The sequence below is a fragment of the Magallana gigas genome, chromosome 4 (assembly GCF_963853765.1).
Source record: "Magallana gigas chromosome 4, xbMagGiga1.1, whole genome shotgun sequence".
NCBI classification, from domain to species: Eukaryota; Metazoa; Mollusca; class Bivalvia; order Ostreida; family Ostreidae; genus Magallana; species Magallana gigas.
This window is the reverse complement of record NC_088856.1, coordinates 41500663-41513281: the sequence shown is the minus strand read 5'-3', so window position 1 is coordinate 41513281 and position 12619 is coordinate 41500663. Positions and strand designations below refer to the sequence as shown.

At 31.5% G+C, this 12619-nt stretch overlaps 1 protein-coding gene across 2 annotated transcripts; it reads left to right on the top strand.

The window, feature by feature from the left end:
* The first annotated feature begins 7292 nt into the window (after positions 1 to 7292).
* LOC105326109 (tripartite motif-containing protein 2) lies at positions 7293 to 10162 on the top strand. 2 transcript variants are annotated; one of them, XM_066082468.1, is made up of 2 exons: positions 7293 to 7352; positions 7720 to 10162. In XM_066082468.1, exon 2 carries the CDS (start codon positions 7750 to 7752, stop codon positions 9424 to 9426), a length of 1677 nt encoding a protein of 558 aa, XP_065938540.1. In that variant the 5' UTR covers positions 7293 to 7352; positions 7720 to 7749; the 3' UTR covers positions 9427 to 10162. The 2 variants fall into 2 exon arrangements, with proteins under 2 accessions (XP_065938540.1, XP_065938542.1); XM_066082470.1 differs by having other exon boundaries at positions 7304 to 7348.
* Positions 10163 to 12619: the final 2457 nt, after the last annotated feature.

The following is a 12619-nucleotide window of genomic DNA, read 5'->3' as shown; positions in this document are numbered from 1 at the left end:
TTTTACGTGAGTTTCAGGCAAAGCGTGTACATGAGCAAAGCGTGTATCGTGTAAAACGGTTTTTTTTTCATGCGGTTCCTCTTAAAGCATTTACATGGACAGTAATAACGAATAGAATTTGAGTAGAAAGTCTTACATACTTTTTATACTGTTACAAAGATTTAAATACACAATATCATTCAAAGTTTTATATACAGTTTGAAGATATGACTTTTATAGACATTTAATTCTAAACCAAGTTTTGGTAATATTATACGTTTTTGTTGTTAATAGCATATGACAAGCACCCCAATAGCTCGTATATGTATTTTCCTTTGATAACTGAAATTATTTTGTTGTGAACAATCAGCAAACATATCACTTGCATATTCCATAACACCCGACTTAGCTGAACCAGTCAATCAAGCTCTGTTTGTTTTTGTTTTGTTTTTTGTTTTTGTTTTTGCTTTTTTTTTTTTTGGGGGGGGGGGGGAGGGTGCTGGATTGTGAAGTGTTTCGGTATTGTCAGCAGTCATTAGAAGTAACTTTAAATAAGTTTGAATATTAATTTTGATTAATTTTACAATTTAAATGACATACATGTAGCTGGATTGTGAAGTGTTTCGTTGTTGTCAGCAGTCATTAGAAGTATTAACTTTATAAATACGTTTGAATATTAATTTTGATTAATTTTGCAATTTAAATGACAGTGTTTTCCCTAGAACATTTTTAATGCATGGGGGAAGTTTGTCAGAGTTAGTATGCGGTGCGGCGTAAAAGCGCCCCAGCTGGCAAAATTACTGCGCGTTTAAATAATACAACCATTTGCTGAAATGTACTACATGATATGTACTATAATTCATGCAATTTTATGAAATCTACATCAACAATTATTATTTAAATTCATAATAATTCATATTTATCTACAATTTTTCGGGGTGGGGGGGGGGGTGTTCTGGCAAAACTTATAACAATTTTTTTATCAAAATCAATGTTTTCAAGAGGCTAGCCTTCACAAGAAATATAGATTCAAAAGGCAGTTCAAAACCTTCTGTCCTATTCTTTTTCCTACATATTATTTATATAGTTTTTTTAAGGGAGGGGGGGGGTGAAGAAGAAATAGACAGAACAAGTCAATACATTTACAGCAAACTTGATTCAACTTGTTCTGGACAGTGTATATTTCTTGTTTAAATCGTACGATGTTTCTGTTCATGTGACAACACTTCCGTGTATTTCCTTTATTCTCAAGTTTCCAATATCCTTGCGACAAATACATATGTAAACAGTTCAAGCATATCGAAACCAAGCTAACACCATCGAGTGAACTTTGTGCTGTTTTTACATCTTGGAAAATCCACAACATTCGATAATGGCGGAGATGTCGAAGAAGGCACATTTTATTGAAACAAAAGGTAATTACGCCTCTATTTATGCATTTATTACCGATTAATAAACTCAGATTTAATATATCTCAATTGTATTTTCACCATGTTAACCATTTACCACATTGGCCCCCCTTGCTGAGATCGATGTCGAAGTTGGCGACGCTCTCTGCGGGTGCAAGCGATTTATCAAACTTTATATCTACTAAACACTGTTAAGATGTAAAAAAAAAACCGGATTTTTTTTTTTTTTTTTTTTTGCTATATACATGTAATAAGATGCATAGCGGGACGCATGGCGGCACTGTGTGATGCATGACGCCGGGATCTTCAATTCATGGCGGTACCGCTATGCAAAAACAACCTGAATGATTGGAGAATGTGCAAATAATTGAATTAAATTATTTCCATGAAAAATTATCTCTACTTACTCAATGCGGTGGGAAAAAATCCCGGATAATCATAATCAATGTTTTTATCTATAACAATATAAATCAAGACTTATCTTTTGTTCCAACCTTTAAATTAAAACATAAACAGCAGAAAACGAAACACTAGAATAAAACCTACATCTCCATGGAATTGAGCACACTTAGGAATTTCAAAAAATGGAACGAATTTAATTATTTTTCGTAGGCACGCCGTTATACGAATCTGAATGTCTTTTTGACAAATCAATACACGTTGTTCGAGTTATCGCCCCTTTTGTAAACAGTGACCATGGCGACACGGTGATGAGTGTTATATAATGATGGATTTATGCAGTTATCATAGTACATAGGGATACTTTAAGAATTTACACATTATCAAATTACCTTTTCATTTCAAGAATCATCGTATTGATAAGTTGACTTTGGCCTTATAAAATCAACGGTCATAAGCGAGCTATACCTGCAATATTAAGACGAAGGACCTGTATACGCTTATTAAAACGAGTGTTTTTCGTTTTCAGTTAAAACTAACGAAAGGTAAATTAATAAAACAAAATAAAATTCATATTTTTGCATTTCAAAACATTTCTGTAATCAGACAAGCAATAAAGAGGCATTATTTAAAATATATTTGAGGGGTATTCCCCGTGATTCTACTGTTCCGATAAGTGTGAAGCTGATAGTAAAGTTGGATTTTAGATGTGGCCACACCTCTTGAACAAAATGAAAGAATGCAATATTTTTGCATTTTTGTATTCTCTTCTAAATGACATATATTTAATTTTGTTCATCGGGTGTGGCCATCTCGAAAATTTGGAATAAATGCTATAAAATCGATATTTTTCAGCGAAAAACGCTAAAGCGCGCGTGTTTTAACGTCTAGAGTACAGCTATGACGTCATAGCAGAATTTTTTTGAAGTACATTTTTTACGCTCAATACCCATAAGTTTTATTTTCATTACAATTTTTCCTCTCCGCTTTTTTTTCATTTTCCATGAAAAAATAGGCCAATTTTGGCCATTCGTGGCTTTAGCTCTTTTAACAAAGAGGGGATCTTGCTATTTTTAGACTTTGAAAAAGCTTTTGATTCAGTAGAATGGAATTTTTTATTTAAAACACCAGAAAAATTCGACTTCGGGGAAAACTTTCTAAATTGGATAAAATTTTTATATCAAAGCCCAATATTCAGATTAAAGAATAACGGATGGATTTCAAAAACATGCGAGATGAAAAGGGGAATAAGACAAGGCTGTCCAATATCAGCCATTCTATATCTTTTTGTTGCCGAAATTTCATCTGAAAAAATAAAGAATAATGAAAATATACAAGGCTTTAAAGCTAACTTCATGGAAAAAGAAGTAAAAAATATACAACATGCCGACGACATGACATTAACTCTACAGAATATTGAATCACTAAGCATGCTTTAGAAACAATAAACAAGTTCTGTATTCATGCGGGATCTAAGGTAAACATTAGTAAAACTGAATGTATTGTGCTTGGTCCTTATAAAAACATGTTTACAGAAATCGAGGGTATATCAGTCACGAACAAAGCAGTAAAATGTTTAGGTATTCATGTGGGTCATGATAAAATTGAATGTTATAATTAAAATTGGATGAAAATTTATCATGATATAGACACTTTGTTCGAATCTTGGAAAAGAAGAAAATTAACATTATTTGGGAAATGCACCGTAATAAACTCTTTAGCATTATCAAAACTCATATATGTTGCAAGTATTTTGGAAAATCCCGATGAAGACTATATCAAAAGTATTAATCAGTTGATTGATAATTTCATTTGGAATAAAACTGATAGGATTAAAAGAAATACGTTAATTGGTCACGTAAAAGAAGGCGGACTAGGTATTACTGACGTCGAATCTAAAATTAATGCATTAAAAGCCTCATGGGTCCCCAGATTAAAAGAAACAAAACATTGTATTAAAAGTTATGTAAATAGTTATTGCACTCCAATCAACATAGACATAAACTATTTAATTAATACAAATGAAAATAAAATTTAAAATTATGAAATACTAAAAACTATGCCGCTATTCTATAAACAAGCTTTTGCATGTTTTAACACATGCAAAGACTTACAAAACAAACTAAGCCCTGAAACATTTTTAAAGCAACCGATATGGTCAAACCTGATGTTTTTATATAAAGGGAAAACAATATTTTTCAAAACTTGGCTTAAAAGTAATATTTTGTTTGTTAAAGACTTATACTCTGAGGCGGGAACTTTAAAATCGCCCGAGGAAATAGCAGACATATTGATAAACAAAAATAACTGGTTGTGCGAATATAAGATAATTAAAACAATATTCAAGAATTATGAAAACAAATTCGATCTTAGAGTTTGCCAATATATGAAACAAGTACAATTATATACCCCTTCGTACAATCAATACTCAACTACAGATTTCTATAATCATTTTATAAAGAAGAAATTTCAAAAACCAACCATGCAATCAAAATACAATAAAGAATTTGATATTCTCAAAAGCGATTGGGAAAATAATTATATGAATAAAATCGTTTTGTTACAAGACAAAAAGATTTCGGAATTTAATTATAAATTGTTAAATAATTTAACTTTAAAATAATTATTTTGTGAGTAAGATAAATAAAAATTGTGATTATATGTGTAAAATATGTACAGAAAAAAGTTGAAAATTCACACCACCTTATTTTTGAGTGTCTGAATGTACAACATACATGGAAGATAGTGAGCAATATTTTTGGTTTCGATATTAAATGGAAACACATAATTATTGGTTTTTACTCTGTAATATATGAAACCACTGCCATGTATAATTTACTTTTATCTTTTGTTGCATTAAAAATTTACAAATATAAGATGTTTTGTAGACTAGAAAATATTGTAGAAACATCAGAAGGAATCGTATGTAATTTGAAATTATGCATTCAGAAATACTTAGAAATTCTACATTGTATCGGAAATACTGGATATTGTTCATTCTTCAAAACGCTCTTGGATAAATTGTAGATAATTTTATGTTGCCATGGGTGACCTGGCCCATGGTTAAGTATAAGTTACTGGTTCACCTCCCATAAATTGAAACAATGGACCTGACTTGTGGCCAAATGTATGTAAGTAATTATATAATGCTTGAACGGGGCACATTTCCTTATTATTTGATGCTTTAAGATGGATTTGAAAAATGTCATGTGTTTTATTTGTTTTGAAATTTTTTAACACAATTTCAACAGCCACAGGTGTTGTTTGAAGCATTTCAAAAGTAGCATCATTTCTTTGAACTACATTACACTGATTATTTATTAAAATAGGGAGGTAAAAAGAGACTGTAATGACGATGAATCTACCTCCCTACAAAACGCTTTTCTTATTATAACCTATCAACTTCAATATTTCTGTACACTTCTCTTTATTCAGATCAATCAATAATAATATTATCTTTGTAAAAAAAAATAACAGTGATTTGTATAAAATATTATTGTAACTTTATATATATATATATAAGGTACTTAGTCAGATATAATAGCTGTTTATTATTATTATTATTATTATTATTATTATTATTATAATTATTATTATTATCATTATTATATCAATTATTATATATTTGTTACTACAAATACATTTGAATATTGTAACATGTACGTTTGTCAATAAATATCTGGAAAAAAAAAACAAAAACAAAAAAAACTTGGAGTAAACGTTTAAAACCGGGAAAAGAAGTTAGTTTTGTTTTAAATTAAGAACAGTAATATTGATAAAATGATCTGGCCAAACAATAATTTCTCTCATCGTATGTTAAAAAATATGTACGTGTTTCTACATAGACCCTTTATTTACCAACTAAATCACTTTATTGAAAAAAAAATGCAGGTAAATTGACAGACATGAAGTTATTATTATCTTAAAAATATGCTTTAGAGTGTGGGTTTTTCTTCTGGCACTGATCTTCTAAAAGATATAAAGATATAAGGATTGATATTTCTTATCAATTGGCAGATACAAAAAACTGTACATTATTACAGATTATATAAAGTTTATGCCAACATTTTCATACTACGACTATAAGGCATATTTTTAATACCATTGTGTTCCCTTTGAATGATTCTGGTGTGTTTGATTTTAAAATGATTAAAACAGACCATCGAGTTAAATAAAATATGATGATTTAAGAAATTAAAGTGATGATGAACTTTATCATAAAGATAGTATATATACAACAAGTTAAATTAATATAATAACATATGCTAGACACATAAAGATAATTGAGGGATCAACTTCTGCCAAAGCATTAGTTATGAAGTACATACATTGTATAATACCCCCGACCAAAAAAGCGCAACATTAAAATTGTATTTAGAATTTATTAAATATTTCGAAGTTGTACGATTTTACTACAGAAACATTACATATTTTAACTCACTATTGTTTCTCTCAAAATACAGCGAATGCCAGTTTGCTTTCAAAGACAAAATAGACCAAACCGAAAATTTATAATGAGTAAATACTTATGAACGTGGGAGTATCAGTGAAATGTTTAACTTGCGTTGACTTATTGCTCATGATTTATTTAGCTTTTCGGCAAACCTTCTTCCACTGCAAAATAAAACGTTCGGATGGAGGGACCATCCCTCCACTACAATCTGTTTGTTGCCACATGTTTGTGCCTATGTTGAGAAGAAAAAAAGTATTCTATAAGGAAAATATCAGGTGTAACATTTATTTTATTTCTAGTTTACCAAATAAACTGTAGTAAGTTGTAGTATTCCTTACATGTATATATCTTATAGTTTAATTGAAAGCTGTAAATCTACATAATGATAAGATTTAGTTATGTGAACTGTGCTGATTCTCATGCAAACATATATAAGCCTTCAACTGTAAACTACATCGTTAGGTAAAGTATCCAAACAGGAATGAACTAACTGGTATTTGTTAAATAGTTATGACATTTTAGCTGTGTTAAACTTAGAAATGAATAAAAATATAGCAATTTTGTTGGAAAATGTTTAAATTAGGTGGTTTTGAGGCCCTTTAGACTAAGGTTAAAGAGTGGTAACTCAGTCTATTTCTAAATCAGTGTTCAGTAAGAATGTGAAACAAATAGGGAAAATAGAAGAAAATCATCTAAAAATATCTTACCTCCTTTTATGTGATATAAAAATATCAAAAATATTGATAAATATTAGTTAGTTAATGCAAATATAAACCGTATTCATATCTTTTTTATAGACTCAAAAAATCACCGGAGATATTTTTTGGTCTGTATTATTTTTATAGTATAAATTGAAGTATAATTATATACATTATTAATATGAATATTGACTCTTATAGTTATGTTTTTTTTTGTTATTGCTTATTAATTAAACTAAAGAGACATTAAAATTAAAGCGCAGCGAAAGACCGGGAAAGCGAGTCATTCCTAGATCCGCCCCTTAATCACCTGGCGTGTACTGATCACGTGATGTAATACAGGTAAACAGACGAGGAAGTAAATACAAAGTCAGGGGTAGCCATGTTTGACAAAGGTTTACACCGATAATGTAGGTCAGTAGATTGAGATGTTTGTTATATTTGTGCATAAATAACAGTTAGTATTAAAATGGATTAATTAAGCTGTTTGTAAAAACTATATATTAAGCATGAATTGATTTTATATCAATCATACAGAATTAAACAAACTATGATTGTAATACATCCGACTGGTGAACTGGTGAGACATTAATCTGATAACCTTCTCACTCTTACACACACATATGTACACATAATATACCTATATTGTAACCTCTGATTATGCATGTACATGTAAGTGAGAAGAGGAATCTTGACTTGGTAGCACAAGTAGTAATGTGTAATGAACGAATGTTAGGAATAATGAAAAGGTGAATTTATAAAAGTGTACACTTCTTTTCAGGATTTCCTGCGGTAAAAAAGTTGTCTGAGGATGGACCCCCGGCGTAGTGCACAGGACCTGTTAAGGTGTCAACTTTGCGATACCCCGGTCCCCCCTTTGTACTGTGGCATTTGTCACATACATCAAAACATACATCTATGTAAAGCCTGTGTAGGGGACCATCTCTTAGATGAATCCTCAGAACACAATGTTGTTCCATTTGATAAGCGTGGATTAACTACGAAATGTCAGAAACATTCCACAAAAGTATGTGAACTTTATTGTGAGGAATGTGACATTTCTATCTGTGCAACATGTGTTTCCTCTGAACATAAGGGTCACGAGTTTACTGAGATTTTGAAATACTTTGAAGACAAAAAAGATGCCATTCAAAAAGATTTCCAAAAACTGCAAAAGTCCATTAATCCTAAATATCAGGAGATTGTGTCTCACATATCAGTTCAAAAAGCTGATCTGAACAAAAATTCGCAGAAACTCACATCTGCCATAAATAAACATGGAGAAGACTTGCACACAGAAGTAGACATTATTATAAAAAATCCTATATCCAATCTTGACGAAATGGATTTAAAACAATTGGCTGTTCTAAATAAACAAGAAAATGAAATTAAACTCATCATTTCTAAAATCGTACAATGTACTACTGATCTAGAGAAACTACTGAACTCTAATGATATCAACCTCGTCACTGCCTACAAATCCAGGAATACAAAATTTAGAAAATTGCCTCCAAAACTCAAAGTTTCTTTACCAAGTTTTACTCCTCAGAAGATCAACAAAGAACAGCTCTATGAACAGTTTTGTTCTCTTTCTTCGTTTTCTAGGAACATTGAAGCACACGACAACACAATGGATGCTCCAGGTGCTGACACTTCTGCTTCATACAAATCATTAATTGATGAACCACGAATTGTCAAAGATATAAACACCGATTGTGGAATACAAAATTGTCTATGCAGTGTGTCATGTCTTAGTGATGAACGTATCTGGACGAGTGGTTCTGACAGTATCATGAGACTCTACAATCTGCAAGGAGAACTAATGAAGTCAGTCAAAACCAAGTCAGGGACCTGGCCAGGGGATATAGCAGTTGCAGAAAGCGGATACCTAGTTTATACTGATTATGAAGATAGCTTTATAAACATGGTGAAGAATACAGAAATGCAGACACTGATTAAACTACAGGGGTGGAAACCTCGCAATGTATGCTGTACCTCATCTGATGACCTCCTTGTTGTCATGAACAACGATGATGGAAGAAAAGCAAAAGTGGTGCGTTACTCAGGCTTCAGGGAGAAACAAACGATCGAATTTAATGATAAGGGACAACCACTCTATTCAGCTCGTGACATTAAATACATCAAAGAGAACACGAACCTAGATACATGTGTAGCTGACTGGGCGGCCGGTGCCGTAGTGGTGGTTAATCAGGCTGGAAAACTCCGGTTTACCTTCACTGGTCCTCCTTCTAGTACCAAGACGCCTTTTAATCCACGCGGCATTGCAACCGACAGCCAAAGTAGGATCCTGGTAGCCGACTGGGACAACAATCGAATCCACAAAACTGACAAGGACGGGCAGTTCCTCCGCTTCATTGACAACTGTAATTTACAGAATCCATGGGGTTTATGTGTGGACGCCAGATACAACCTCATCGTGGCTGAGAGTGAAAGAGGTAAACTGAAAAAAATCCAGTATTGCAACTAAACAAACTGTGCGTATACAGACATTTGGTGGAGAGGGGATTTACCATTCAAAATATATTGATTTTGTATTTCTTCTGTAAAAGTTAACTGTCTATGCACACGTGTATGTATCAAACTGACTGTTTAAATTTGATAAAATTTGTAAACAGACTGTCTATATTTAGTAGTATTTGTAGACTGTGTAAATTTATGTATGATATTTACTTTTGAAAAAGTTCTAATTAATACAAAATCATGACCTATAATAGTATATGTATTTGCATTCGGGTTTTTTTTTATTGTACCCCTGCTCCGAAGGAGAAAGGGGTATACTGTTTAATCATTGTCTGTCTGTCTGTCTGTTTATCAGTCTGTCCGTAACAAAATTTTTGGTCGCATTTTTCTCAGGAACTATTCATCACAGATGCATGAAATTTTAACACAGTATTTTTTAGGCATGCCATATAATATGGGATATATTTTTTTTATCCAGTCGGGCGTCAACTCTCTGTTAAATGACGGCTTTGTTAATTTTTAGCCTAAATTTAAAAAAAAAATCGTCAAAAATTTCTCAGCAACAATTAATTGCAGATGCTTGAAATTATAACACACTATTTGTTAGGCATGCCACATTGTGGGATATATTTTTGTACCAATTGGATGCCAACTTCGTGTTAAATGTCGACTTTGTTTATTTTGCATATTCACATAAAAGCAGGGTTATCAGTAGTGAGCATTGGACCACAGATATTTTGTCAGTTTTTTTTTTTTTTGGGGGGGGGGGGGAAATGGCTATAAAGATGTTTGCTACTTAGGAAGATAGTTAAATATCTAACGTTGGCAACTGGGATTCCTCGAATATTAAGTGTAAAGCTGCATGATTGTCGATTCGGTTTTGTCGAATATTGTAATATGTGGAAAGCCCTCACCATAGGTAAAAGTGCCTAAGCCATTTCCACATTTTCTAAATCTTGACTTGTGATGAATGTATTACTCAGTCAAAATAAAACAGAGCGAATTCGAAATGTAATAAAATCAAATTCAACAAATGATTGACTGGGTACCTGTTCGAAACGAAATAGAAACGATACGAAACGAAAGTAAATGAAACGAAACGAAATATACCAAAACGAAACGATATATACCGAAACAAAACAAAACGAAACGAAATCAAAACGAAACGAAACCTACCAAAACGAAACTATTTTTGAAATCATTAAAGGTTTATGATAATATATATAATGTGTAAGGATTATTCTTTACTTCATAAAAAAAAAATACATAGTTCAAGCACTTGTTATATAAAATTTGACACCGATGAAGGCTCCCTTCTCTGGTGATGTATTTTATTTATACGTTATATATATATTATATATATATATATATATATATATATATATATATATATATATATATATATATATATATATATATATATATATATATATATGCTGTAAATCAGCTGTCAGCTGCAAATATGCTCAAACATTCTTCTCAATTTCAGAATACTTGTTTCAAAATATGCGTAGTGTCCCCTTTTTATGTTTTACTCTTATTTTAAGCTCCTAATCATCTAAATTCAACAAATTTCTCAAAATTACGTGTAAAAGGTTGTTTATGTACGGATCGAAATGGTGTTACTACGCATAATAAAGTTACTATGCTGTTGTAATGTGAATGTGAAAACAAACAAACAAAAAAACTGTACAATGTACATAGTAAGTTGAGTGAAATAAAGTGTATCACTGTTATCTAAACATATCATTATGTGATCAATTATACAAAGCCCATTTATTATACTTTTGATATTTAAAAGCAAACTTGCTGTACACTGGAGTTGATGTTTAAGCAGGAAATACAAAAATTTGAGAAAGTATCGCTTTGTTACTTCTTTTTGGTAAAATGATTATGAATTAAATAAAAAAGGATCAATAGCTATTTTTCTTTACATTGAAATTAAAATAATTAGTAGTAAAGAATGAAGCAAAGAGAGAGAGAGAAAGAGAGAGAGAGAGAGAGAGAGAGAGAGAGATGTAAAATTATGCTATAGATCGGTCATCTGAAAGTCTTAACACTAAATTAAAATTGAATTTTAATTTCGATTTTACAGTATAATTTCTTCAAAAGTTTCTTATCCTTCACTTTTAATTTACTATGTATGAAACACGCTTTTTCTCGCGGGGAACATTTTCCTTAAATTTTCTTAAATTTACAAATTGAAAAGATGAATAAAGATGGAGCCATTTTATATTTTTTTCTTTGATTGTCAAGATTTTTTGGATCAGTCTGCCTCCTCCCTCCACTTTCAAAAACGATGCTACGTGCCTGGAAAGTTCGAAATCTGATTTAGAACAAAAACTTACTTCTGCATCCAATCAGCAGTCGCTAAATATTCTATCTATTAGTAATGGTTTTAATCGTTAAAAATATTGTATATAACTTCACAGCGACGTCAGCAACGTCGCATTTGACGTTTCCCGATTGACAGATTAGAGAAGAGAAATAACATGCGCGGATCCAGAAAATTTTTCCAAGGGAGGAGGGTTCTGAAGGATAATTATGTTCGTCGGTGGTGGTGGTGGTGGGGGGGGGGGGGTAATGTTATAATTTTACTATGTAAATTTAATAAATTTTCATTTTCCTGGAAAGGCGGGGGGGGGGGGGCGGGGTCGGGACCCCTTTGACCCCCCTTTCCCCCCTCTTGATCCGTGCATGGATAATATTTGGTTTGTGTAGAACTTTTGATCATGAAAGTGGTTTATGTTCTAAGTAAGTTAAATCATATTAAATAAAATTTACGAAATTAACTGATTTCCACTTAAATGAGCAATATCTAATCTGTAATCCATATTTAGAAATACGGTTGGATAGAATAGCATGTTTATGCGATGAAATTTTACAGAGAAAATATTCAGAGAGGTATGATAAAATTTTAATATTATATGTGTGTCATGCAAATTAAGAACATTCTTTTATTTCTATTCTGAAGTTCAACCACCCCTACATTTTGGCAGTGTATCAACACGGTATGAAAGAACTAGAACTTCAATATTATATCGTACAAATCGATATCGATGCAGATTTTGTATAATTGTTTGAAGTTAAACCTTTTACTTTCAAAATTATCCCTAAATTAAATGTTATATAATCGATAGTATCAATTATTACTACATATATCGGCAAGATAACTCTTATTTACACGTCAATGAAATACT